The sequence below is a fragment of the Pipistrellus kuhlii genome, unplaced genomic scaffold, assembly GCF_014108245.1.
Source record: "Pipistrellus kuhlii isolate mPipKuh1 unplaced genomic scaffold, mPipKuh1.p scaffold_m20_p_3, whole genome shotgun sequence".
Classification (NCBI taxonomy): Eukaryota; Metazoa; Chordata; class Mammalia; order Chiroptera; family Vespertilionidae; genus Pipistrellus; species Pipistrellus kuhlii.
This window is the reverse complement of record NW_023425529.1, coordinates 21,040,582-21,068,274: the sequence shown is the minus strand read 5'-3', so window position 1 is coordinate 21,068,274 and position 27,693 is coordinate 21,040,582. Positions and strand designations below refer to the sequence as shown.

Here is a 27,693-nt window from a genome sequence, read left to right as displayed (position 1 = left end):
CAACCAATTGGGTTCCGTCTTGGAGCGGAAGCGACTCCAGCCGTGGAGTCCTTGGTTACGCCGTACGTCTCCAGGGCCGAGAAACGCCGAGATCTCGGGCCCACAGGGATAGGAAGTGACGTAGGGATGGTGGCGGGGCGCGAGGTTTCAAGATGGCGGTTGCTGGATAGCTGACCGGGAGCCGAGGTGAAGGCCCCTAACGAAGGGAAAGAGGCCGAGAACCCTCCCCTCCCGGCTCCTCGCAGTCCTGGAGCCCAGCAGGCGTGTGAGTGTGCGGGGTCGTCCCCATCGGGTTCTTCATCTCTCCCGTCCCTTCCAGGAGCCCGCGCGGTGGCCGCGGGGACGGTAGGCCCCTGAGCCCCGCTCTTCCTCCCCGCGGTTGGGGTCTCCCCGGGCGCGGACTAGAGGAGATCCCCGAACCTGGGGCGGAGCGGCGACCAGCGGTTTAGCTTAGCGGCGGACTTCGCCCCGGCCAGTTAGCGCCGCCTCCGGTCTGCCCGCGTTGGTTGGTAGGTGGCCTTGGGTTGGATGTCTGCACCTCGAGTCGGGGTCAACCGTCGCTATGGTTGCGGCGGTTGCCGCCGAGGTGACCCCGCGCTGGCGGTGGCTCCTTCCTTCCCCGGGGAGCCTCTCTGCCGGTGCGGAGCTCCCTCGTGGCCCCGGGGCCCGCCTTCCCTGCCGCCGGGGCTTTAAGACAACCCAGTCATGTGCGCAGACCAAAGCTGCGCCGTCTTCTGTAGACATGATTGTAAATAGTATTCTGGTTCCGTTTCGGAAAGAGCCGGAGGATACCGGGGAGAAGTAGGAGAGCTGGGATTCGTTCCGGCTTTGCTGCCGCGGCCCCCGGGGTCTCAGAGGATGAACCCCTCACCTGGCAGACTCGGTGCCACCGGAGCGCGCGGAAACACTGGGCACAAGCAGGGCAATCGAACACCTGCTGAAGAAGGCACTGATAATGCCTGATACAACCTTTATAGAGAAGGAAAGGTGTCCTTGTAAGGTCTACCTCTAAAAAGGCTACCTCCGGCCTGTAATGTTCCCAGTAAAAGGTTTATGGTTTTGTTGAGCGAGTCCTGGCCATTGTCTGTGTGAGTGCGCTTCTTGGTTAACACACTTTTAAAATGCTTTTTTCAGACCCCTCCAAAAAGTTTAAGGACCTTCAAGGGGCCACATTTTCTTCTTAACTATCCTGAAACCCAATCTTAGGTTTTTCCTCCCTTTCTCCCACCTCAGTGTAATAGTGCTCACATTCCCTCCTTAATGCCCAAGGTATAACAGGGACTGCAAAGCTGTCATCATCCAGAGCAATTTTGAGATCTTGCTGCCAGGCAGGGCATCAGTTTGGCTCAGATAAGCTCTAATAGGCTCTTTTACAACTTTCCTACAGGTTTGGACATTCTTATGTTGATCCTGGTAGTTTGGTGTTTTTTTTAATAAATAAGTGAACCACACAGATTGTCAACATGGGACGAAGATCTACATCATCCACCAAGAGTGGAAAATTTATGAACCCCACAGACCAAGCCCGTAAGTATCCATTAATGAGGATGCTGTAGAGAAGTTGTAGAAATTGTAAGCATTAGGGGATCTATTTCTTGATGTCCTAATTAACAAGACCAGCAGTGCTAGGAGTCAGTTGTGTGAAGTTATCCAGTGTTCTTGTGGGTACATGATTAACACTTCAAACATGAAAAAAAAAAAAAAAAATTCACACCCATATTTCTAATTTGATTGACTTGCACAATAGAATTAGCTTAAAGCTTTCTTTATGTATTCCGAATTCTGAACAAATTAAGTTTCCAGGTTCTTTAATATTTTATGGCATATTTTTTTTCTTTATGTACCTAATTGTTAAGAAAACAAAAAGACATTTTTAGTTGACAAATTAGAAGGGTGCTAGTAGTAGCCAGTAGGTAGAAGCCAGTGATGCTGCTAAAAGACCCACAGAGGACAAGACAGCCACACACAATATGAATTATCTGTGTTGAGGAAATGCTGTAATGGTCACGATTTGAAAGGTCTGTCTTCTCTCTTTCTCTTTCTCAAGGGAAAGAAGCCCGGAAGAGAGAATTAAAGAAGGTATGATTTCAGATTATCAAATTAGCTATAAGTGTTGTTTGTCACATCTTACATTTGGGGTTAGTGGATTTTAATATGACATTTTCAATTATTTGCCAGAAAATATACTTCTTATAATAAGCCATAAAATTTACTAATCCGAAATATCATACAAATGCTCCTTGACTTAAGATGAGGTTACTGTTATGTCCTGATAAATCCATCATAAATTGAAAATATCTTAAGTAAAAACGCTTTTAATAGCTTAGCCTACCTTACCTTAAACATACTCAGAACACATACATTAGGCTACAGTTGGGCAAAATCACCTTGCTGCTGCCCAGCATCATGAGAAATTGTCGTACTGCATATGGCTAGCCCAGAAAAGGATCTAAATTTGAGGTTCTACTGAATGTACATGACTTCGGCACCATGGTAAAGTCAGACCATGGGAAGTCAGGGCCATCTGTACCTGGAAACTGAAGTGAGTAACCTTGCAGATAGCTCACAATGTGTCACATTGTTTACTTGATTAGGTTTCCCAGTGAGCTAAGGAAATACTTGTGAAAGTCACTTTTTTGTTAGTTATTATGATATACTACTTTGTTAACAGCTACTGAACTAGTGAATGAAAATAAATGTGATGCTGAATTGTTCATTGTCCTGGTTTTGTAGATGAAGAGTTTGTGACAAAGTACTTCCCAAAATAAGGAAGGATTTACTTGTTAGTATAATACCTTAACATGTTGAGAAAATGTTAAGGTTTTAATTGTTTTCAATTGTGTATTTTTGTTGCATTATTTTAGTATTAAAATCCTTCAAAACTTTACTGGTATATAATTTTAGAATGTAGCTGAAACCTTTGTTTATTAAGTAAAAAAGCTAAAATATTTTAAGTGACTGCTTTAGGTCTCATAAATACTTGCCTCAAAAAGCACTTCTAATAAATAACATTTATTTACCTCTTTGTCAAAAGTTGAAACATTTCTTTAGAGTAAAAAGTTAAATAGTTCTCTTTCTGGTGAGATCAGAAACCAAGAAGTTCAATCCCAGTTTAAATAGATTCTGGAAGCAGATTGAAATAAAAACTCATGAGTGTCCAACTTCTTGATATACTGCTCTTTCCTTTTCCCAAGAACAAAAAACAGCGCATGATGGTACGAGCTGCAGTTTTGAAGATGAAGGATCCCAAACAAATTATCCGGGACATGGAGAAATTGGATGAAATGGGTAAGAATTTATTAAAAGGCTAGATTTTATGGCAAAAATAACAGTCTGATACACAGAGGCAGGCATGCAGATACTGAGTGAAGCAGAGCAGGCATAAGAAAAACTAAGGCATGGTGGCATTTGATCTTTGAATTTGGTTTTAATATCAGAACAATAAAATGGGGTGGTGGGAGTTAATTGTAAACAAGATAACCTAGAATAAGAGGGAAGCCATTAATTAGCTTGAGCTCATTGTTACTAGGTAATAAACACCCACTTTGGCTAGCTCATTGTTTTTGAGAGAAGACGGATATCTGGCTTCTCAAATCACCTTGAGGTTTTTTGTTAGTCTTGTTTTGTTTTTTTAATTTTGACAGCTACCGAGTAAATCTATTAGGCCCCATGAGTATATCAGTTTCCCATTTTTTCCAATGAGATTATCCACAGGTACTTGACTACTTAGTAAGGATATAGCAGAAATCATCAAATACTTAATATCAATTACCATATTGGGATCCCTCCCCCCCTTTTTTTTTTTTCACATTTCATACTTTTATTTAATCTCTATAGGAATCTTCAGTATCACTGCTTTGTCATAACTGGAACCACATGAGGTCACTAGATGTTATCTTTCCTTGCATCTAAGGTAGATAGAGAATCCTGTGTGATTCTGCCACTGGAAATTTTATTCCACAGATACTTACTTTCTTAATATTAGAACATGGGATTTTAAATTTTTTTTAATAGAAGTTTCCCAACATGCATAATTAGTCAACTCCTATGTGCTTTTTAGCTGTCGAGTTTTTGCCACTCTTTCTTCTGCCTCTGCCACTTTTTTAATTACATATTAAAGTGAACTTTATAACTTTTGTTTACAAAGGTACCCAAAATATTTCAGTTGTTTGCTCAAAAACAGTAAGAGTTACAGTGGATCTCCTTGATGATGCATTAAATGGGGTCCCAAAAAAATCCAGCTTCATGTGCATGCAGTATTTATCAGCATTCTAAAGTAATTTGGCAGAGCCTGTGCACTAACCTTGGCAAGCGTTCTGGGCCAGGCTGCATGATGCCAAATCTTCCCCAGTTCAGCTGTAACTGATCCACTTGTTGCCTCGAGTCTAAATTCCAGTAAGGACAAATGCTGTCCCCAGAGTATCAGGATATTTATTACCTATTAAATGATCCTACATTGATTTAGGAACTTTAATCACACCAGGAATACTATGGTGTAAGATAATACCTTCTGGTTTTGAATAAATTGACAAGTTAATGAGATTTAGAGAAGATAATTAAATTTGTTAGTCAATAAGAAAAAGGGAGAAAGGGCCGAAACCGGTTTGGCTCAATGGATAGAGCGTCGGCTTGGGGACTGAAGGGTCCCGGATTCGATTCCGGTCAAGGGCATGTACCTTGGTTGTGGGCATATCCCCAGTAGGGGATGTGCAAGAGGCAGCTGATTGATGACTCTCTCTCATCAGTGTTTCTTAACTCTCTCTCTCCCATCCTCCCTGTACAAAATCAATAAAATATATTTAAAAAAAAAAGAAGAAAAGAAAGAAAAAGGGAGAACAGAACACTATATCAGCATTCTAATTACAATATAGAAAATTCAGTATAAACTAATTTAATCAGAAAAAAAAAAAACAGTATGCATTGACTCCCATAATTTGGAAATCCCTAAGGGCTGCTGACCTCAAAAACCCAGATATCATTATCAAGCCTATTCATCTCTCTCTGGTCTTTTTATGTTATCTTTATTCAGAATACTAATGAATTTCTTGGGGTAGAAGATAGAATAAGTATGGAAAATGAATGGTGGTTGGGAGACAAGGTCACAGATAGCTCTAGGTTTATTTCATCTCTGTTGTGAAAGCTTCTTTCTCCCACATCTGCATTTTAAAACCTCAGACAGGGATCTGGCTTCAGTTTGGATCATGTACCATTTGATCTCTGAGTCAGTCTCCGGCAAGAGTGATGGAGGGGGACAGGTATGACTGCCAGGCAGATTTGGGAAGAGAAGGTTATATGGTAACAAGACAAAACAACATAGTTAAATGATGAACCAGACACCTCTAGATATTTTTTATGTGATCCCATTTAATCACCAGACCTTGTTGTGGCATAGTTGATGTCCCCATTTTGCAGATGAAGAAGCTGATAATAAAAGAATTTAAATAAAGTGCCCGAGATCTCCGAATTAAATGACAGAGCCAAGGATTTAGGTCTCTGGCTGAAGCTTAACTATATCAGTCATTAGCATAGAGGAGTGAAAGTTGATTTTTATTATAGTGATGATGGTATAATTAGGTGACATTTCTTAGGAAAATACAATAAATGGCCCTCTTAAAAAAGTGTAATTTTCATAAGTACCTATTGCAGTTCTTTAGGAATTGTAGGATATATCTGGTGCCTACCTCCCTTTTAAAAATGTTACAATAAAAATTTTTTATTAAATCATGTAGTCTCTTGACAAACTAAATGAAGTGACTTTTTTAATTCCATAATCTCTTTTCTCTCAGAGTTTAACCCAGTGCAACAGCCACAATTAAATGAGAAGGTGCTGAAAGACAAGCGTAAAAAGCTGCGTGAAACCTTTGAACGTATTCTACGACTCTATGAAAAAGAGAATCCAGATATTTACAAAGAATTGAGAAAGCTAGAAGTAGAATATGAACAGAAAAGGGCTCAACTTAGCCAATATTTTGATGCTGTGAAGGTAATTAGTTTTTTTTTGAAAGAGAAACTAAAGTGTTATATTTAGGATTTGCACTTAAGCCTGTTAATGGGAGAATTGATTGTTGAACCTCTTCCTCTTGGCAATTTTTTATCAAACTGAACATATACAAGAAAAATTAATCCATCTGCTAACACATTAATAGACAAAAACTGGAAATTGCTCAGGTATTTTTAAATCTCAAAAACCAAACATACCAAACTTCTATAGTTATGATTCCATTTGTTTGATATTGTAGCACAGGGGGGAAAAAAAAATTGTAGCGGCAATTGTTTTGGGATATCATTAGGGATTAACTGGGAATTACTACAATAGTATGACTACTTGCTTTTGTCAGAACTCATTGAATTTTAAATGTCATTGTAAATTTTGCCTCAAAATAAAATTGTAAAACACCAAATGCTATAATTTTTGTAAAGTAGGTAGTATGGGTTCCCATTTACTGAAAAAGAAAACTAAGATAACTTGCTCAGAGTCATGCCCCTAATATGTGGCAGAACTTCATCAAAGGCAAACGAATGTTAGAGTTCAAGCTCTGCCACTGGAAATAAATACTCTGTTAATTGATATATGGTATTTGTCATTCAGAATATTAAATAGGGTGGCTTTAGTAGCAGACACCTACACTCCTCTAAACAGCATTTCAAACCAAAACCAAAAAGAATTAATTGATACAGGGAGAAAAACAATTGGATATGGTTCTTTTAGAGGAGATAGATGATTTTTTTTTTTTTTCCAGTTCATTGACAGACTGGAAATATTGATGAGGCCTGTTCTTAATTTTTTGTGACATACATTTTAGGTGAAAAGCAAATCCCAAGTTTTTCAGCTGACATTGAATTTTTAGTGTCAAGTTTGTGGATTACTCTTACCTTCTACTGACAGATTTTCTCTGTTTCAGAATGCTCAGCATGTGGAAGTGGATAGTATCCCTTTGCCGGATATGCCTCATGCTCCTTCCAACATCTTGATCCAAGATATTCCACTTCCTGGTGCCCAGCCACCCTCCATCCTTAAGAAGACCTCAGCCTATGGGTAAGTTGTAGCATAATCAAATCACATGTATCAAAAGCACCTCTGGACTATCTAGAGCCAAAATTAATGCAGCAGGAAGTAAAAGACAATGTAAATATAAGCAGCATCTGAATTGATTAAAAATGAAATTTTAAAGTTCCTTGGAAATGGTTTAGAAGAGGAAGTAAGTACTACTGTTAACCTATGAAATTTTATTTACAGGCCTCCTACTAGGGCAGTCTCTATTCTTCCTCTTCTTGGGCATGGTGTTCCACGTTTGCCCCCTGGTAGAAAGCCTCCTGGTCCGCCCCCTGGTCCACCTCCTCCTCAGGTCTTGCAAATGTATGGCCGAAAAGTGGGTTTTGCCCTGGATCTTCCCCCTCGCCGGCGAGATGAAGACATGTTATATAGTCCTGAACTTGGTAAGGAGTGAAGGTTCCTTTTGCTATTACAGCCCTTCCCCTGTCATTTGTTTTGTTGGCCCCATTCACCACCCTCAGAATTTGGGAAATAAATGATGATACCATGTACATACTAAAGGATGGATAAATCATAGGATCTAGCCAAGTAAAAGCATCAAAAATAACAAAGTATAGAAATGTTTGTTTTGTTTCAAATTAGGCTATTCCTAGAAATACCACTCACTAGCAATTCCCTAAGACTTAGCTATCTGTTTCCCTTTCAGCTTTGTCATCTGCACTGAGTATTATTGTTTAGTCATAGTGATTGTGTATATGTGTATGTTTACAACCTCCTAAATGTAATTTGTTTTCAAATTTGAATTTTAACTATTGTGAAATGAAAATATTGTCAGACCATCTGAATAGCTGAGATCTACACAAACTTTTAAAACAGATAATTGTGTTACATAATAAGCATAATTTTCTCTGTTTCGGAGTATCATGTAAAGGAGGATCCAATCATATTATTTGTTCCCTCCTCCCTTTTCAGCTCAAAGGGGTCATGATGATGATGTTTCCAGCACCAGTGAAGATGATGGCTATCCTGAGGACATGGATCAAGATAAGCATGATGACAGTACTGATGACAGCGACACTGACCGATCAGATGGAGAAAGTGAAGGAGATGAATTTGTGCACCGAGATGATAATGAAAGAAGTAACAATGAAGAAAAAAAATCAGGTATGTGTAGATGAAAGTTTCATGGTATTGATCAATAAATAGGACACAGACTGAAGTCCAGATTTATTAGTGCATCTGTGGAAATAATTGTGAGCTCCTTGCAAGGAAGGATCATAGTTGTATTCTTTATATCTCAGCTCTCTCAAAGTTCTTGACACATAGCAAGTACTAATGGATGTAAAAACAATTAAGCTATAAATATAATAAAAACGTCTTTTGAAGGGGAAGATAATAGCTATTCAACAGCATAAAGATGTACTCATGGGTATTTATAAGTCTATTTAAATATCTACATTTAAATACCTACCTTTAAATTATGTATGATCATGGTATATTAAATGAACCAGAACCATAATTATTCAAATAGGCCATTGGGGTCATGACTTAATGGAAACATGTTATATCCATAACGTATGTTATGTGTTTGATTACTATAAATTCAGACTGAGTTAGGTGTGATTTTAAAAAGTAATTATGATATTCATCAAGAAAATTTCAACCATTGTAATAGATATTGAGCATTATAAAATGTATAATGCGTCACACCCCAAAAGTCTTAGAGTTTCTTTTGGAATTATTTTTGTAGCCTACCACTTCTGTATTTATGTTTTAATAATATTAGTATTTATAATAATGACATTTTTTCTCCTGTTAAGAATTATGGTTGCAAATCAAAAAGCTAATTTAAAAGAGTGGATGGAGAGAACTGGTAATGAAAAATTGTGGAGCACCCTTATTATGGAGCTATTACTAGAAAGTAGAAAGCCCTTAGAGCTACAGCAGCTCCCATTTCTTCTGGGACCTTGTGATCTTTGCTTATTTTCCTCTTTCTGACAACTGTTTTTTTTAACATGTACTTATCAGTGCACACTTGATCAGTGCATTCATTCAGATCATATTTACTGAGTTTTTACTATATACAAGGCATTTTTGCAGACACTAAGGATGTGGTATAAACAAAACTAAAGCCCACCTACATAGAATTCTTATCCTTTTGTAAATAATTACCAAGAATGCTCCTAACACTGCATCATTTCGTATGATGTTGAAAAGTATCTAGTGAATAGCCTTTTTGTCAGTTAAGAAGTTCCCTCCTAGTTCTAGTTTTCTAAGAACTATAATAAATACTTTTTAAGCATCTGTCGGAATGTTTAATTTTTTATTGTAATGAACTGCATAGTGGCTTGTCTAGGGTAAAAGACAAAAGATTCACATTATAGCGCTTTTGTAATGTTAAACCATCTTGCATTTCTGGGACCAATCTTTTGTGTTAACAATTTCTTTTTTATTTACTTTTTTTTTTTTTAATATATTTTATTGATTTTTTACAGAGAGGAGAGAGGGATAGAGAGCTAGAAACGTCGATGAGAGAGAAACATCAACCAGATACCTCTTGCACACCCCCTACCGGGGATGTGCCCGCAACCAATGTACATGTCCTTGACTGGAATCGAACCTGGGACCTTCCAGTCCGCAGACCGACACTCTTAACACTGAGCCAAACTGGTTTCGGCTCTTTTTTAAACTGTCATTCAATTTGCTTATATTTTATGCTGGCTGATAGGTTAGTTTTGGTATCATTTTGATATCATTTAGTATAATGCTAGTTTCATGAGTTCTGGATAGCATTCCATCCTTACCTCTTCCCTTTTACAGGAAATTTCTGTAACGTAATGTTTGGCTGAATTTCCTTATAAAAACCATTTTAGCCAGGTGCCTTTTAGTGAGTAAATCTTTGACAACCATTTCATTTTTGTTTAGTCTGGTCTTACCACTTCTTTTACCAATTTTAGTAACTTACATTCTTAAAAATTATCTATTTTTATCTTGGTGTTCAATTTTATTGGCATAAAGATGTTATTAGTATTCTTGAAGTTTGTTGGGGTTTTTTTAATCACTTTTAAATCACTATAGCATGTATTTACCAACAGTTGGCACTTTATATACTACCTTTAATATGGCTCTTTTTCTGTGCTTATCTTCTGCAAATTTTTTTAGGAAATTTACATGCAGCATTTGTGTCTAGTAATTTAAGGCATATGTTATTTAGTAAGCATTTACTGAATTTTGTTGATACCAATTCAACCCTCTTTCTCTCCCTCCTCTGGCACCTTAGGTCTGAGTGTACGATTCGCAGATATGCCTGGGAAATCAAGGAAGAAGAAGAAGAACATTAAGGAGCTGACTCCTCTTCAAGCTATGATGCTTCGAATGGCAGGTAAGGTAGGGAAAGAGTAGTGAATCACCTTTTGGTATTTCCTCATGCCAGTTTCTTTATGTACGTTTTCCCTTTAGTATCCCATCCACCCTGAAATAAGTAATAAATCCTCATTTTACAAAAGGTAAGGTTTGGAGACGTTAAGGTGCCCAAAGCTACACACAGCTAGTAAATGGTTGAACTGGCATTTAAATCCAGGTCTGTCTTGTTCTAAAGCCTGCTCCATCATGCTGCACCAGCACAGATGAGTGGAATGCCATTTGATTCTTCCACATCTTAGGTATTTTATTGAAGAAGTCTATTTGGTTGTTAATTTTAAGAAAGCATTTATTGAGCATGTGTCTTCAATCATCACTCTTTTACTGGCTCCTTGTCTGTAAAAAAGTAGTCAACTTCATTTACCTGGTTTAAAATTTCTTTCAGGTCAGGAAATCCCTGAGGAGGGACGAGAAGTAGAGGAGTTTTCAGAGGATGATGATGAAGGTGATTCAGACGATTCTGAAGCAGAAAAGCAGTCACAAAAGCAGCATAAAGAGGAGTCTCTTTCTGATGGCACATCTGCTTCCTCACAGCAGCAAGCTCCCCCACAGTCTGTTCCCCCTTCTCAGATACAGGCACCTCCCATGCCAGGACCACCTCCTCTTGGACCACCTCCTGCTCCACCTTTACGGCCACCTGGACCACCTACAGGCCTTCCTCCTGGACCACCTCCAGGTAAGCATTTCCATTTGCGAGTAAATAAGTCCACATGTAGTTAGAGTGAAGTTATTTCAAAAAATTTATATCATTAGTATTGATGTTTTCTTATTTATCCTGGTGCAATTTCTTTCTTTTTTTATATATATATATATTTTATTGATTTTTTACAGAAAGGAGGAGAGAGGGATAGAGAGCTAGAAACGTCGATGAGAGAGAAACATCGACCAGCTGCCTCTTGCACACCCCCTACCAGGGATGTGCCCGCAACCAAGGTACATGCCCTTGACCGGAATCGAACCCGGGACCTTTCAGTCCGCAGACCGACGCTCTACCACTGAGCCAAACCAGTTTCGGCAATTTCTTAAATCAAGGATTCTCAAAGGATAAGTGCAACTGGTATATTCTTCCAGCGTTGTTTCTGATACCCATCTTTTTCTCCCAAAAATCTTCCTTTTTCATCATTAGTTCTGATCCTAGCAGGTAGAAACTGGAGTATTTAACCGAGAGTTTATTTAATACTGCTTTTTTTTTTTTTTTTTTTTTTTTAGAGAGAGAAAGGGAGAGAGATAGCTAGAAACGTCGATGAGAGAGAAACATCGACCAGTTGCCTCTTGCGCACCCCCTACCAGTGATGTGCCAGCAACCAATGTACATGCCCTTGACCAGAATCGAACCTGGGACCTTTTATTCCGCAGACTGACACTCTACCGCGGAGCCAAACCAGTTTCGGCTAATACTGCTTTTTAATATGACAAGTTGACCCCATTTAAAATTGGAAGCCAGTGGTACTAGAATACAGTAAATATTAATCTCATATCCTTTGGTTTGGGGATTATTGGATGTCAGTGTAATCTTTATAGATAGAGACAATCTTTATAGTTAACCAGGTCATTGGCTTAAAATATAAAAAGTTTATTTATAATATGAAACAACAGAACTTGACTTTTCATAATTTTATTTATTCTCTACAGCCAATTAAGTTCTCTTCAATTTAATTCATCTTTTTCCTATTGGTCCAAAGCAAAATGACCTATCTTATGTCATTCTCAGTGGTCTTTGTCTTTATGAGTTTAGGAGGTCATTAAAGCACTTTACTTTATAGTCCATTTTCAGCTCATGTTGGAACCATTTAAAAATTCTTCTCACTTCCATATGTTTCCAGCCCAACAGAGTTGTGATTGCAAATCCTTTTGGTCAGTGCTGGGAAAAAAAGGTGATCCGAAAGAAATTCAGTACCCTATCTCTGGTGCTGATATTTGTTGGATGAGTTCTGCTTCACACATTTCAATCAGTTTTTGAAGTTATCGGATTACAGGTTAAAGTGATAAATCGTATCACATTTGAGTTACTTTTATTTATATCATAGTTACTACTTCATATATATTTGTTTGACATTAATTTATCCTTACCTTTTCAGGAGCTCCTCCATTCCTGAGACCACCTGGAATGCCAGGACTCCGAGGGCCTTTACCCCGACTTTTACCTCCAGGGCCACCACCAGGCCGACCCCCTGGCCCTCCTCCGGGTCCACCTCCAGGTCTGCCTCCTGGCCCTCCTCCTCGGGGACCCCCACCAAGGCTACCTCCCCCTGCACCTCCAGGTAAGGCTTTTTATTTCCAGAGCGAACACTTGTCTGGGTGGGGCAAAAGTAGGTCTATGGTTGTAGTTATGCAAACACAGTTTATTCTTGTAGCATTATTGATTAGTTATTGTATTATTTTCTATTCAACCAACTGTGAACCTACTTTTGCCCAATCTGTATATTTTATTTGCTTTAGGACATAGTTTCACATTTCAATAATCTGAATTGAAGGAGTAGCTTAAAATGGTGTTTTTCATTGCTATTATCCTGGGTTGAACTTGAATTCTTTCCTAGAGTATTTTCATCACTTCTGCCTGTCACTTGAGGGATGCTCCAGCCAGAGACCACTTTGGATTAAACTCTCCATTTGAGTTTTTAGTTCATTTATAATTGTAGTGATTCCATTCATCTACATAAGTACCAACTTAAAGTTCAAAATCACAAGGATGTTTGTTTGTTTTTTCTCAATCCAGTTTCAATGCTAGATATGCAAACTTCCTTGTGTTATTATGTGTGGCAATTATAATTTTGGTTTCTTGCACTGACTATCTCAGTTTAATATAAAGGTCTTTTAAGCCCCCAACTTGGACATTTTTTTCCCTCTCTTAATTCTATATGGAATATTTATGAGTTTGTATAAGCCATAGCATCTTAGATTTGACAAAATTTGGTACTCAATATTTATTCATAAAAATGGCAGTTGAAGAAAATTAAACCTGTTGTTCTTAGTAAAATATGTCTGAACTGTTAATGGGACTTGGATTCTTTTCCAAGAATGGTGACATACTGTGATTAGTTACATATCTTATTTCCCACTCATGCAGTTGCCATGTTGTGGGGAGGAGTAATGTGGAGATCAAACCCCATGGGAATCAAAGCCCAACTTTGTCTGCACTATACAGCTAGAATAGACTCTTGGGCTGTCAAATTTGAAACTTAACTACTTTAAAATCATATTTAAAACTAGTTGATGTTTTCAGTTTTACTTAATATTTTAAAGTAGTACATTGTTTAGAGAAGAAAACATTACTACTGTAAGTACAAAATACAGACTAAAGGTGAATATTGTTCTATAATAAACGAGAGGCCCAATGCATGAAATTTCATGCAAGAATGGGCCTTCCTTCCCCTGGCTGCCGGCACTGCCTGCACTCTGGCTTGAGCTGCCTTTCTGCTGTGGCCTGGAGCAGCCTTTCCACTCTGGCCCAGAGTAGCCTTTCTGCCTTCACACGCTGCCCAGAGGCCCAGAGCAGCTGGGGTGGTGCGGAATGCCTGCGTCCCACAGTCGCTTGGTGCCTGTGTATGCAAATTAACCTGTCATCTTTGTTGGGTTAATTTGCATACTTTCTCCTGATTGGCTGGTGGGTGTCACAAAGGTATAGTCAATTAGTATGTTACTCTTTTATTAGGTAGATAAATTCCTTACTATCAGAATATGTTTAAATTTTAAATAGTAGCATGATTTCAGATTATTTTATGTAAATTGTCTTTTTTTTTTTTTTTTTTTTTTTTTTAAGATGTCAGCTTGTTTATAACACCTTAGTTGCAATTATATTTTATTAGTTCCTGTAGTGTTCATCAGCCTGTTTTCTCCTTCATTTAGGTATCCCTCCACCTCGTCCTGGCATGATGCGCCCACCTTTGGTGCCTCCACTCGGACCTGCCCCACCTGGGCTTTTCCCACCGGCTCCCTTGCCAAACCCAGGAGTTTTAAGTGCTCCACCCAACTTGATTCAGCGACCCAAGGCGGATGACACCAGTGCAGCCACCATTGAGAAGAAAGCCACAGCAACCATCAGTGCCAAGCCACAAATCACTAATCCCAAGGCAGAGATTACTCGGTTCGTGCCCACCGCACTGAGGGTCCGCCGGGAGAATAAAGGGGCCACTGCTGCTCCCCAGAGAAAGTCAGAGGATGATTCTGCTGTGCCTCTTGCCAAAGCAGCTCCCAAATCTGGTCCAACTGTTCCTGTCTCAGTACAAACTAAGGATGATGTATATGAAGCTTTTATGAAAGAAATGGAAGGGCTGCTGTGACAACTTTTGATGCTGGATCACACTTCTGTTCATATCATTGGTTCGTGGAAAAAGAGGCTCTTAGGAAACTTAGACAAAAGAGCTACTTTTATTGTCAGGGTATTTTCTAATTTCAGTTGAAGGAATATCTAGAAGTTTAGTCTTGTTTGGAATTCACTGCATACAAGAAAGGGTATTTCACTCAGGCTAGGTTGGTTACTGAAGCAGTTCTGCTGCAAACGTCCATTCCCTTTCATACCACCACCTTCATCCCATTTCTTCCCCTCTCCAGTCCTTTGGAACTTGTGATCTGGGGCATATTTGTATGGATTCTCTTGTGTGCTGTGGACTCTGGAGTAGAGATTTTTTGGGGGAGGAAACAGTTTATTTTACTCCATCTTGCCTTTTGTGTTTATTTTTAATATTTTCTTGTAAATATTTTGTAATATTGTAGTGAAATGGATCACAACGTCATTTCCTAATACAAAGCAAGACATGTGGGAAGAAAATGTACAATTCCTTAATTAAAATTATTTCCCACTGACATAAACTTTGAGTGTTTCATGAAATAAATGTTCTACCCCAAGATCCTCTGAGTTCCTGATAATGTATAAACATATTATATTTTTTATGATCAGAAAAGTACCTTGAGTTTAAAAGTATAGAATGAGAATCTTATTGAAACTAAGTTTTAAAGTTAAGGGATAAAGAAGAGAAATAATTATTTTCCCTCAGAACTACCTTATTGACTTTTAAAAAATTGAGAGGTGTTATTTATTGCTAAGAACATATTTAGTCTTATCCTCAAAAATAACATTCCCCTGGAGCTTTGTGAACTGATTGAATGGAAAACCTTTTGAGACATTTTTATAACTATTACAAGAAAAAGAAAAGGTTACTTTTTTTTAGTGTGTTGGATTTATTAAGCTTTCCTTTATTAAAAGTACATACAATGCATAAGAATGCTTAATGATGTTAATTTGCATTGGTAATATTTGCATTGGTAATATTTTATTTTCAAAGTGCTTTAATCACTCATCTACCCTATAATTCTGGGAAATAACTTTAAAAGATATTTTCCCCATTTTAGAGATGAGAGTATCAAAGCTGAAAGGCTCATGTGATTAACCCAGTGGCCCAATAGATAGTTTATTTCATAGACAGACATACACATGCCTATGTGTGCGCACACACACACACAAACACAAACACACAATCAAACAATGTATGCATTGCATTCAGACTAGGCATACCTATTATTACTTCCCATTATATCTTAGGTCCCTTTCATGTATACCTAAAAGATAACGAATAATATAAGATTTATTGAATAATGTATGAAAGAGGGAGAAGTCATTTAATATATGTATAATAAATGGTTAATATGGTAAATCTCAAAATAGTGTTTGGCACATGGTAAATATGTGTTTATTAGAACTATATTTGCATTTCAGAATGAGACTTGTGACTATGGGTTGGGGATAGATGGACTTAAGGGTGAAAGACCGGGTTTGGGAAGATGCATTAGGAGGCCATTGCAGGCAGAAGATGGAGAATGCCCAGACAGCACAGGGAGGTGGAAGAGTTGAAAGATCTATTGCAGAGATAGAAATCACAAGACTATTATCAATTTGATGCAGGGAGTGAGGCAGAAGAGAAGAATTTAAGGTCTCCAATTTAGGGCTTGGGTAGTAGGCAGCATCAGTAGGGAATAAAAGGTGTGAAGCTGTAGAGAAAAAGGATGGTAGCAGCAACTAACAGGGTGTTTACTGTGTGCCAGGCATCCTACAACGTGTTTTATGTGTATTAATTTAATCCTTAACCCTGTGAAGTACCTACCCATCATTTCCTTCGTTTTACAGATGTGTTAATTGAGGGGTATAGAATGAAGGAATGGGCCCAGTTTGGGACAGGCTGCATTTCAGATCCCTGTGAGATAATCTTAGGAAATCTTGAGTAGGCCAGTGAAGTATGAAGCTCAGGAGGCAGGTAGAGGATATTATAAGCACTGAATGAGAGAAAATACCAAAGGGAAAGGAAAGTGAAGCAGAAAAGTATAATCAATAATAATAGTGATTGAGCTCTTACCATACACTAGTCACTAACTGCTAGAAAATAAGGAATTATTACCCTACTTTAAATATATATATATATATATTTTTATTGATTTCAGAAAGAAAGGGTGAGGAGAGAGAAACATCAAACATGAGAATCATTGATTGACTACCTCCTGCATGCCCCCTACTGGGGATTGATCCTGCAACCCAGGCATATGCCCTTGACTGGAATCAAACCTGGGACCCTTCAGTCTGCAGGCCAACACTCTATCCACTGAGCCAAATGGGCTAGGGCTCCCTACTTCTATGAAGGAGAAAACCAATGCTTAGTAAACATAAATGTCCAGATTTTTATTGGATTGAGTGTTTTTTATGACAATTTTTTTAATTATATGACAAGTTCAAATCAGGATAACATTGATTTTTATTTGGGCTGGGCAAATGGGAAGCTGAATATTGGGAGAAGGGAGGAAAGTAAGGCCACCACATTTATTTTATATATTCATTTACATATATAAGTATATAAGTATGTAAATTTAAAATTATTAGAAATATATGGATTACCATGTTAAACTGAAACATCTAAATGAAGGCCAAAAAAAGTCCTTTGAACAAGGGAATGTTAGAGGACTTGGATTTTTTTTTTTTTTTTAAATCAATCTTTATTGTTCATATTATTACAAAGGTTCCTCATTTCTTCCCCCTTCCACCAGGTTCCCACCCCACCCTCCGCCCCCTCCCCACCCCCCATTGTCCTCATCCATAGGTGCACAGTTTATGTTCAGATTTAAAGTACATAAATGTGGAACTGAAATACCCACTGACAGCAGCTCTCTTGTATGGTGCTCAGACACTGCAGCATTTGCTTTGAGATGTCTGTCTGCTTCCACTGCTCAGCAAGCCCTCTTCTCCATGTCACACGTTTTCCTTTAGCTGTTGAGAAAGGAGGAAGCAGCCCACGAAAAGGCCCTGTTAGCCAGGGACTGGTGTTGCTAGGAGTTGGCCTGACCCAGCTACATAGTGGTTTATTGTGGAAATTTTCAACACAACATCAATACCAGACAAGGCCATTCTACAGCTGTGAGAAATCAAAACAAGTACCCTGCAATCATGTCTGAACACAGAAATATTTGTTGTCCAAACTACAAAAATGACCAAACAGACCCCTATGCTGGCCAATATGAATTAGTACATGCACCAATTACAACTTTACCCTCATTCCATTCCTTGTATCTTTTTATTGATAGATGTATTTACCCAAAGTATAGGTTTCTCTCTGTTCCCAAGAGCGTGCAATCCTGGGCAAAGCCGCAAAATTAGTGAACACAAACCCAAAACCTATAATAAATCCTAATACCCTCTTAGTGAAAGACACCACATCTCCTCACAGTATGTATTCTCTCGCTGCTAAGAGCAATAAACCCAACTTGTTCAACTACAGGTATGTTCACAGTGGTCTTTGGATAGAAAGCATGGATGAAAACACAGATTCATCTAAAGCACTCGCTGCTGGGACCAGGACTCTCAACTCATGAATAGCGTGAATCTCTGTATGAGGTGCCACCTGCTCAGGGCTGGGAGGTTAAATTCATGCTGAATTGAGTTTCTGTATTTTGTTGAATCACTTCAAGTTGAATTTATTATGTATCCTTAGGAATAAGATCTCAGAATTTTTTGTCTGGTCAGTGTTCTTTGGTAAAACTGTTTTTAGTCTTCCCTTACCTGTTTTCATTGATTGTTAGCTTGTTTAATATTTAGTGTTGTCTGTAAGAGGCAAAGTCTGTAGGAAGAAGATGGAGATAGGCCTAAAAAGCCTGTTTTGGAGCTGATCTCCAAGAGCTGAATATTTCAGAAGTTCTCCTCAGACCAGTGATCTTAGGACAAACTGTTTCAGGTAGCCATTTTAACTCTGATAGACTTCTTCCTCACTCTTGCTTTTTTGTCACTGGGTACTGGTTTGTTTAGTTTTCTCTGCCTGGAACTACGGGAAATGACTGGCCATTGGCCAAGTTCTGGGGATCAGAAAGTACACATCTTTACAAAACACTATTATTTCTCCTGGTTAGTCTAGAACTGCAGCTCTCCCAGGCCAAACACCTGCTTCCTTTATGTCTACTCATTATAACAGTAATTTGTACACCTATCTTTTAAATAGGCTCAACTTCATCAGGGATCTTTTGGAATTACAATGGTCACTTAAGCTTTTGACATGAACAAGATAGTTTATTTGAAAAGTACTTAACAGCAAAAGCAAATAAGCCCTCATGAGCAGATTGCCTGTCTGGTTTGTCTAAAAGAAAGATAATTTTTCAATGTAGGGCTTATCCCTCCTTCATTTCCATAACTGGAATTAAGTTGTGCTGGCTTTTTAATTGCATGGCTTGATAAAATTATCAAGGACCCAAGTTACTATCCAAATGTGCTGTCATTCGCTATCAACTAGTGGCTCAGTGCATGGATTCGTGCACACTGAAAGGAAATTAATTAGAAGTGTCAACCAAATTCATGATCAACAATGACAGATTGAAACACATGTGTGCGATCGGCACCAGCGAGAGCTTTATATGTATTGTGCCTGCACAAGTCAATGTTTATTTAAATTGCCAATGTGCATCATATGTACCAGCCAGTCGGATGGTCAGACGGATGGTTGGTCTCTTGGCCTTTTATATATATAGATACATTAAAATCTGTTTTCAACACCTAAAATTTTCTTCCTCTCCTTGGAGAAAAACACAAAATAAAGAGACCATTTCATATCTGCCTGAAGCCAGCTGGCTTCCTGTTTTTTCTTCTTGTTTTTATGTTTTCTGTTCCTCTTACTCTCCATTTCCCTCTATTGAGATAATAAACATTATCTGCTTTATAGAAATTTAGTTTTAAAATGCTTAGCATTCTAAAATACCTACAGTGCCTTTATGATTTAGTAAATTACCACCGTTTCTATAATTTTTTTAAAAATTAAACTTCATTAAAATGTTTAAAAGTATATTCAACTACATGGAATGATAATAATGTATTTTAAAATGGTTCTTTATGAATAATATTCTCATCTTTTATTAAAAGACAGTTTTAGTTGTCACCATATATTTCTGTAAAGAGTAAAAGTGTATCTATCCATTCCAGTGCCATTAGTAAAGTGAGCCAGCTTGTCAGCATTTGCTGTGTGGGGAAAATGTAATAACCTCTAAAGAAAGTTTTCTAGTTATATGTCACAGTATAAGCAAATTATGGGCTATCAAGGAGAGCAGCAATCCACCTGGTGAAAAAACTCTGTCCCTTCACACTCTGTCTCCTGTGTCCTCCAGGCCACGTCCTCCCACCTCTTTAGTGACTCCTCTTCCTCCGCCAGACAATTAGATCTCATAGATCCTCACATGCTGTTGGCGGTGGCTGTTTTTTATACTTTCACTTACATATCTATATATATGCCCTCTGGGTGATTTTGTCCACTCTGACCATTTTTAATCATGCGTTGTGAATTTTTTATCTCCAGACCAGACCTTTTCCCCTGGATTCATTCACATCCAGCTGTAGGTATTGTCTTTTGACCCCTGTGCCTTTGTGTATGTTGCTTCTCTGCTCAATACACCCTGTCATGTCAGGCTAACTCTTAAATCTAGACTTTACACAGATGCCACTCTCCCTAGCAGGCTGAGGGACACAGGTGTGTCTGTTTCCTGTTATGCCAACACCCTAGCGATCTCCCTTTCTTTACATGTAGCCTGCTAGATTATAACCACCTTTTTTTATCCTATTATAACACCATTTTTCTTGACAATAGTTATCAATCACAGGTATAACACATATGCACAATAAGTTGTTAAGCAAACAGGTTCCAATTTTAATTTGCATGGTGACTTAACAAACCATTAATTCCAAACTAGATTGTTGTGGGGAGTTGGAGGGGGGGGGAGTGGAAGGGAATGCAAATTAAGGCTCATAAGCATCAACCATTTATTGCACCTTTTTCTATTTAGACTGAGTTAGGGACATATTAATTAATAAAACAATCACTACACTTGTTATGATTTTCTACCAGATAAGTTTCAGGATTGTTAGAACGACGTTTGCCTATATGAGTAAGTCCCATAACTACTGCTACTCATTCTAAATCCATTTTCCCATAAAAATAAGAATAGTTCTATATGGAACACTTATTGCTCTCATTCACACTGTCTCATTGGCTTCTCTCCAAAATCCACTAAGGTAATAAATTCTGTTATTATTAGGCTCACTTAATAGATGACACTGAGGTTGAAAGAGACTGAGTAACATTTCCCAAGTCAGCCAACTATAATAGTAAGGAACAAGGTGGATTTGAACCTGTCTCATTCCAAAGAACTTGAGTTCTTAAACACCATGGCATATAACCTTTCAACCACTGGAAGGGGATTTATGAAGAGTTTGCATGAATTAGGCCAGTCATCGGCAATTATGAAGACAGACTACACCTTTGGATTCCAGGCACACAAAACCAAACAGACCAGTTCTGAGAGACACAAAGGCAAGGCTGGCCCTGCAGGAAAACAAATAAGCTCTGCCCAAGCCACAGCCTGCCCCACTGAATGACTTATCTCTGCAGGAAAGATTATGTGTGTCTATAAAATACAACTACGGATTACAAATCTATTAAAAATCGGAATTCAGATCCAATCAGTTTTTGTACTGATTTCTTCCATTTGGTCTTGTACTTGAAGAAATACTGGCCTTTTAAAGAAGCAACCATACATTGATAAGAGCTGTTTGCTCAAGGGTCACAGGCTGAATTGACTTGGCAGGAGGTATGCATTTTTTACTGTTAATAAATTATTGTTAAAAAAAAAAAAAAAACCTCTCAAAAACAGAAATGATGAGGGATTGATTGAACCTTGCAGCAGGGGTAGTATTTAAGGAGAACCTAAGAATTCAGGGCAGTGGCAAGTGGAGGTGAGGTGGCAGTCACTGCACCTGGTATCTTGCCTGGTCAGATATCAGGGTTCAATAGACAGACTCCTGAGAGGGGATATCTTCAGAGGGGAAGATTCAGAGTGGAAGAAAAGTGGGTTTTTTTGTTTTGGTTTTTTTGTATGATGTTTTGATGGCCTTTATCCTTATTTCTTCACCATTTCGGTAATAAACCTCAAGTGTTTCAGGAAATGAAGACTTAAATGTCACAACCAGCACTTGATTACTTTTTTTCCCCTCCACCACTTACCATGTCCCCAAAGTGGAAACATTGAGAACTATCCTAACAATTGGGCAGTAAAATTCAAACAAAACAAAAAAAAATCTTATTCGTTATGGTTACTTACACTTTCATCTAAAAGGGTAAACTCAAATCTTGTAGGAAATGGTACTTCTTTTATTTTATGGAGTGCCTAAAATATGCCTAATGTGTGTAGTAAGTGAACAATCTCAGTCCTCAAGGGGATATTATGGCTATTTTACATGAGAAAGCCTTCTGGATGAAAAGTGAGGAGTGGAGTAAATAGGTGGACATCTGGAACCTGTCCATGGTACGCTTGGGGTCTAATCTCCTCAGGAATTAGGAGGCAATAATCTGCTTAATGTAAGTGTGTGAGGCCCGGCCTTTGTACACCTCAAAGATGACCACATGGGAAAAGTATTGTTTAGAGATTAATTTAATCCCAACATTCAGTCCAGAAGCAGTGAAGTGACATAAGTACTAACAGAAGCTGAAAGCGAATCCTTTCTCTGATATCTGTTCATTGTACTGCCTTTAGCCATCAAGAAAAAAAGTGAACTCCAAGACAGTAGTTGACTTCATTTACTCCCGTCACCCATCACCTAGTACTGAGCATGGCATGTAGAGATGCTCAAGTACTGGGGAAGAATAGAGAAAGTCCATATGGGAAAATGGGCCAAAAACTACTAAGAATGAAGACATACTCTCCCCCCATGCCCCCGACGAAGACTTCAACCCTGACTCATAGGAGAAATGAATTCAAAGAAGTGAAATATAAATTGGGATCCTTGTTCTGAGCCCTATGGGCCAGCAGGAAGCAAGGGTCAACCAAGGACGGAATAGGATTGCTAGAGTTTACCTTTTAAATGTGAATTCTTGACTGAGATGTGTTTGTTCCTGCACTTAAGTCATCTGTCCTTACCTTTTTCTCATATCTCACATATTTATTAAAGCATTGCTTTAATAACATACTAGTACTTATATAGGCATTGTTGGAATGAGGCCATTACTTTAGGCCAGTGGAAGAGCAAAAGGGATTTCAAGCAGACTCTTTGTTGTTATAAAGCAAAATCAAACTTACTACATTCGAAAAGGAGTATAATATGTTGGAGACAAGCCCACTAAGAAGCTAGAAACTTGGGGAAATTGTCTTAAAAGCTCATAAGCATACGCTACTCATGACTAAAGGCGTTGCACACTGTTATGCAACATGAGTATCAGGGGAACAATTTTCCAACCTCATGACTCATGCTTCTGAATTACCCACAATCCTGGGTGTTTTCTTCATTTTAAAGAAATGTGAACGTAAGTGTGTGTACAAAAATATCTGATATCCAACACATGCCAACAACAGCTCACGGGTTAAGAAAAATATAAGTTGATGACTGTGTCATCAGAGTCCTCCTTCCAAGACGGAAAGTGATTCCACATTTTGAAAAGTACGAAAACTTCCTACCTCGACCAGCTGGGTCCCACCGTCTCTTTTCTAGAACTGGTTTCTGAATTGCCCACATAGGGCAGAAAAGCTAAAGCGTGGGAAGAGGCCATAAAAATAATTGCCGCCCCTACCGCATCCATACCTTCTCTCCCTTCTCCTTTGCCTGAAGGCGACCAGCTCTGCCCCAGGGAGAGCTCCCAACTCTGCCTCACCAGGCCCGGGGGTCCCTCCAGGTCTCCCGATCCGCCCATCACGCCTCCAGAGGGACCTGCGGACCCGAGCCGGGTAGCCGGGTGGGTGATCCGCCAGTACCTGCTCCGGAGGTCTCCGGCCGGCGGGCAGCGGGCCTCGCGACCACACAGCTCTCTCAACCACACAATTTTCACCGACTTTATTGGCCCCGACCCCGGCGGGCCCCTCCGCAGCCCACCTCCCCCGCTAGATCGCGCTGACCCTCCCTGGCATCCAGCAGGGTCAAACCCGCTGCGGGGGCGGCTCTGGAAAGAGCTTTTTTTTTTTTTTTTTTTTTTTTTTTTTGGCTCGGAAAGCCAGCTCCCCGGTGCCGGCGTCGGGATCACTTGCTCTTCGCCTTCTGGCTCTCCGTCTTCTTGGGCAGCAGCACGGCCTGGATGTTGGGCAGGACGCCGCCCTGGGCGATGGTCACCTTGCCCAGCAGCTTGTTGAGCTCCTCGTCGTTGCGGATGGCGAGCTGCAGGTGCCGCGGGATGATCCTGGTCTTCTTGTTGTCGCGCGCCGCGTTGCCGGCCAGCTCCAGGATCTCGGCCGTCAGGTACTCCAGCACGGCCGCCAGGTACACGGGCGCGCCGGCGCCCACCCGCTCCGCGTAGTTCCCCTTGCGCAGCAGCCGGTGCACGCGGCCCACCGGGAACTGCAGGCCCGCGCGGGAGGACCGGGACTTGGCCTTGGCCCGCACTTTGCCGCCCTGCTTCCCGCGGCCGGACATGGTCACCTGTCGCCTAAAGCTCCAGCGAGCGCAGAAGAGCCGGCAGTCCCCGTCCCGTCGGGTCCGGAGCGCAGAGTGGAGCACACCGGAACTGCCTCCGCCCGCGCGCGGCGGCCGCGGGGCAGCGCCGCCCCATTGGACGCCGCAGCAGTGCCGGCTCCGGTTCCCGAGGATTGGCAGGCGCCGTTCCCAATGAGCACGCGGGCGGAGGCACCGCCTTCTCCAGTTCTGTCCAATCAAGAGGGCAAGCCTCAGTTCTCATTTGCATAGCCGTCCGTGGGAAGGGGGTCTGCTTTTGGGGCTCCTCTGAATGCATTGGGTCCTGAGATTTCAAAGTCCGCGCTCCCATTCAGCAAAATGAAGTCCTAAGGTTTTTGCCCTGGCCGGTGCGCTCAGTGGTTAGAGCACATGTGTCAAACACAAGGCCCGCGGGCCAAATCCATCCCGCCAGGCCTTGCAATGTGGCCCGCACCGCGCTGTCATCACTGCACTCCGCTGCGTTTCCATCACAATGACAGTTTATGACTGTTCAGTAAACCATTCGGCCCGCGATTTAGGCTGGATTTTAGATTTTGGCCCCTTCTCTGATTGAGTTCGACACCCCTAGGTTAGAGCATTCCTCTCCCTCTCTCCCTCCCTCCCTCTCTCCCTCTCTCTCTCTTTCTCTCTCCCTCCCTCCCTCTCTCCCTCTCTCTCTCTCTTTCTCTCTCCCTCCCTCCCTCGCTCTCTCCCTCTCTCTCTCTCTCTCTCTCTCTCTCTCTCTCTCTCTCCCCCCCACTTCCGAATGGAAGGGTCGCAGGTTCGATTCCCAGTCCAAGGCTTGTGCCTGGGTTGCGGGGTTGCTCCCCATCCATCCCCCTGTGAGGATTAACAATTAAGGAAGACCCTAGCCGGTTTAGCTCAGGGGATAGAGCGTCAGCCTGCGACTCAAGGGTCCCAGATTCGATTCCGGTCAAGGGCATGTACCTTGGTTGCTGGCACATCCTCAGTAGGGAGTGTGCAGGAGGCAGCTGATAGATGTTACTCTCTCATCAATGTTTCTAACTCTCTATCCCTCTCCTTTTCTCTCGGTAAAAAATTCAATAAAATATATTAAACAACAACAATTAAGGAAGATCCAGAAGACATACTCTATCCTTAAGTACAAAGAGCTCAAGAAATAAATATCTCCTGAGGTCACGCACAGTGTGTCAGATGTCGCTGTGCCCTGTAAGCGGATTTTCTCACTAACATATCACAGCATCCTAGCCAGGTAAGAGCCTGCACTTGCGGACGACACTGGTCCTCAAGCGAAATCACAAACTCTCTGCCGAATTCTGCAGGCCCAGTACAGGGTGCGTTGCCTGTTCTTTTAAACAAGGTGCCCGCCCGGCATCCTGCAAACCCAAAGGCTCCAGCTGATTACCCAACTGGCTGGACCAGAAGCTTCATATGGAGTTGTTCATCTGAACTTGAACTAGATCAGATGACTCTGGGTCCTTGGAGCTGTGGAGTGATGAAACCAATGGTAAAGTGCCTGCGGAGGAGTGAGGGTGGGGAGAGAAAAGGAGGGAGAAGAAGAAAAAGGAAAAAATAAGGGGGGGGGGGTGCTCCTGGGAAGCAAAAAAAAAAAATTTATATTTTAAATAGCAAAAAAAAAAGGAAAAATCCATATTCATAAAATAAGAAACTGTTGAATAAACAATAAAAACAAATCTACAAGATTAAATACTACACTGGATTGGTTAAAATGAAATTAATAAAATTATTATCTACATAGGATAAGCGGAATAATGATTAGGATGAAATTACGTAGATCATTTTTATACTTGATTGTTTCTTAGTGATTTGTAGAAATTTTAAAGTAATCTGCACATGTTAGTCCTTTGACAATTAGACATATTACAATGATTTTTTAGTTGTATTTTCACTCTATATTATACTAAGGAATACAATTTCTTAATTCTAATGCAGGAGGAAAAAACTAGCTTTCCCTTGTAATTTTTACACTTTTGTGTTTGTTTTAAAAATTGAAGAACAGATGGTTTCAATCTTAAACTTAATAATAAAATAAGTAAAGAATAGAAGAAAAATAAAACAATTATCACAATTTGTTAGAAATTAGTATAACCTTGACACCAAAACCTTTTCTCATATTATAAAGGTATATTACAAACCAATATCACTCAAAACATGGATGAGAAAGCCAAATGAAATAGCAAATCAAGTCTAGCAATATGTAAACAAAACAAAAAAATGAGTAAATGGGGTTTATTCCAGGAATGCAACTTTCAACATGATAACACATGCTGATATAATTTGCTCATTAAAACATAAAAGTAGGAAAAGCATTTAATCATCTCAGTAGATGCAGAAAAACAGTACAATAAAGTGTTGTCTTATGATTAAAACTTGGAAAACTAAAAAAAAAAAATAGAAGAAAATATCACTGACATGATAAAAGAATCTAAAAAATAAGGTTAAAATGACTAAAGCTCACAGTAAATATCATATTTAATGGTGGAATATTTAAAAGAATTGCCTTTAAAATAAGAAAGATAAGCCTGGCCAGCGTGGCTCAGTGGCTGTTCATCCACCTATGAACCAGGAGATCACAGTTGGTCAAGGTCAGGGCACATGCGCTGGTTTTGGGCTCAATACCCAGTAGAGGGCGTGCAGGAGGCAGCTGATCAATGATTCTCTCTCATCATTGATGTTCCTATCTCTCTCTCTCCCTCTCCCTTACTCTCTGAAACCAATAAAAATAAAGTTTTTACAAAAGGAAGATAGAAGAGTACACATTCTCTAGTGATGTGGAGAGAATATTAAAGTTTGGTTATATTATGAGAAAAATGAGAAATGTCAAGAGACATTAATGGTTATTGGGAGATTAATACAGAAAACTATAATAAACTACCTTATAAATCTTTGTACTTTTCAAATTACTGCCACTCATCCACTTTTTTTCTTTTAATTCCTCATAGTCCTCTTAAAAATCCATTTATTCAATAAATGTTTATTGAATTTTGACTGCTATGTTCTAGGAGATAGAGATATAGAAATGAGTAAGACACATCAATTCCTTGATGTCATAGAGCTTAAATTCTAATGAGGCAAGCAAATTAATTAATTAACAAGGTAATATCAAATGATGGTAACTTTTGTAAATAAATAAATAAATAAATAAATAAATAAAGCAGGGTACTCTTAACAGAGAATGACTGGGGGACAGAGGTGTTCTTTAAACTGGATGATCTTGAGAAATGCCTCTAGGAGGTGCCATTTGAGCTGAAATCTGATAACAATAAAAGCACCAAGTGGCTGGAAGTTAAAGGCAGATGGAACCCCTGAGAAAAATGTCCTTAAGTGGGTGGAACTGAGCAAGGCAATGAGT

The 27,693-nt window shown here is 39.8% G+C and overlaps 2 protein-coding genes across 4 annotated transcripts; one reads left to right on the top strand and one right to left on the bottom strand.

Annotated features, from left to right (window-relative positions):
* The first annotated feature begins 99 nt into the window (after positions 1–99).
* On the top strand, positions 100–15,261 carry WBP11 (WW domain binding protein 11). Of its 3 annotated transcripts, XM_036456271.2 has the most exons (12): positions 100–263; positions 1,388–1,527; positions 2,048–2,079; positions 3,195–3,288; positions 5,787–5,983; positions 6,903–7,036; positions 7,238–7,437; positions 7,967–8,158; positions 10,275–10,376; positions 10,800–11,090; positions 12,493–12,675; positions 14,261–15,261. In XM_036456271.2, exons 2-12 carry the CDS (start codon positions 1,464–1,466, stop codon positions 14,692–14,694), a joined length of 1,923 nt encoding a protein of 640 aa, XP_036312164.1. In that variant the 5' UTR covers positions 100–263; positions 1,388–1,463; the 3' UTR covers positions 14,695–15,261. The 3 variants fall into 3 exon arrangements, with proteins under 3 accessions (XP_036312164.1, XP_045443747.1, XP_036312165.1); XM_045587791.1 differs by lacking the exons at positions 100–263; positions 1,388–1,527 and adding an exon at positions 1,554–1,572; XM_036456272.2 differs by lacking the exons at positions 100–263; positions 1,388–1,527; positions 2,048–2,079 and adding an exon at positions 2,142–2,542.
* An 8,633-nt stretch (positions 15,262–23,894) lies between these two features.
* On the bottom strand, positions 23,895–24,410 carry LOC118729040 (histone H2A.J). Its single transcript, XM_036456275.2, has one exon. The coding sequence runs from the start codon at positions 24,318–24,320 to the stop codon at positions 23,931–23,933; it is 390 nt and encodes a 129-aa protein (XP_036312168.1). The 5' UTR covers positions 24,321–24,410; the 3' UTR covers positions 23,895–23,930.
* Between the last annotated feature and the right edge of the window lie 3,283 nt (positions 24,411–27,693).

Coding starts and splice junctions, on each gene's coding strand:
- WBP11 (XM_036456271.2), top strand. CDS start 1,464: ATGGGACGAAGATCTACATCATCCACCAAGAGTGGAAAATTTATGAAC. Junction 1,528..2,047: donor GAACCCCACAGACCAAGCCC/GTAAGTATCCAT, acceptor CTCTTTCTCAAG/GGAAAGAAGCCCGGAAGAGA. Junction 3,289..5,786: donor GGAGAAATTGGATGAAATGG/GTAAGAATTTAT, acceptor CTTTTCTCTCAG/AGTTTAACCCAGTGCAACAG.
- LOC118729040 (XM_036456275.2), bottom strand. CDS start 24,320: ATGTCCGGCCGCGGGAAGCAGGGCGGCAAAGTGCGGGCCAAGGCCAAG.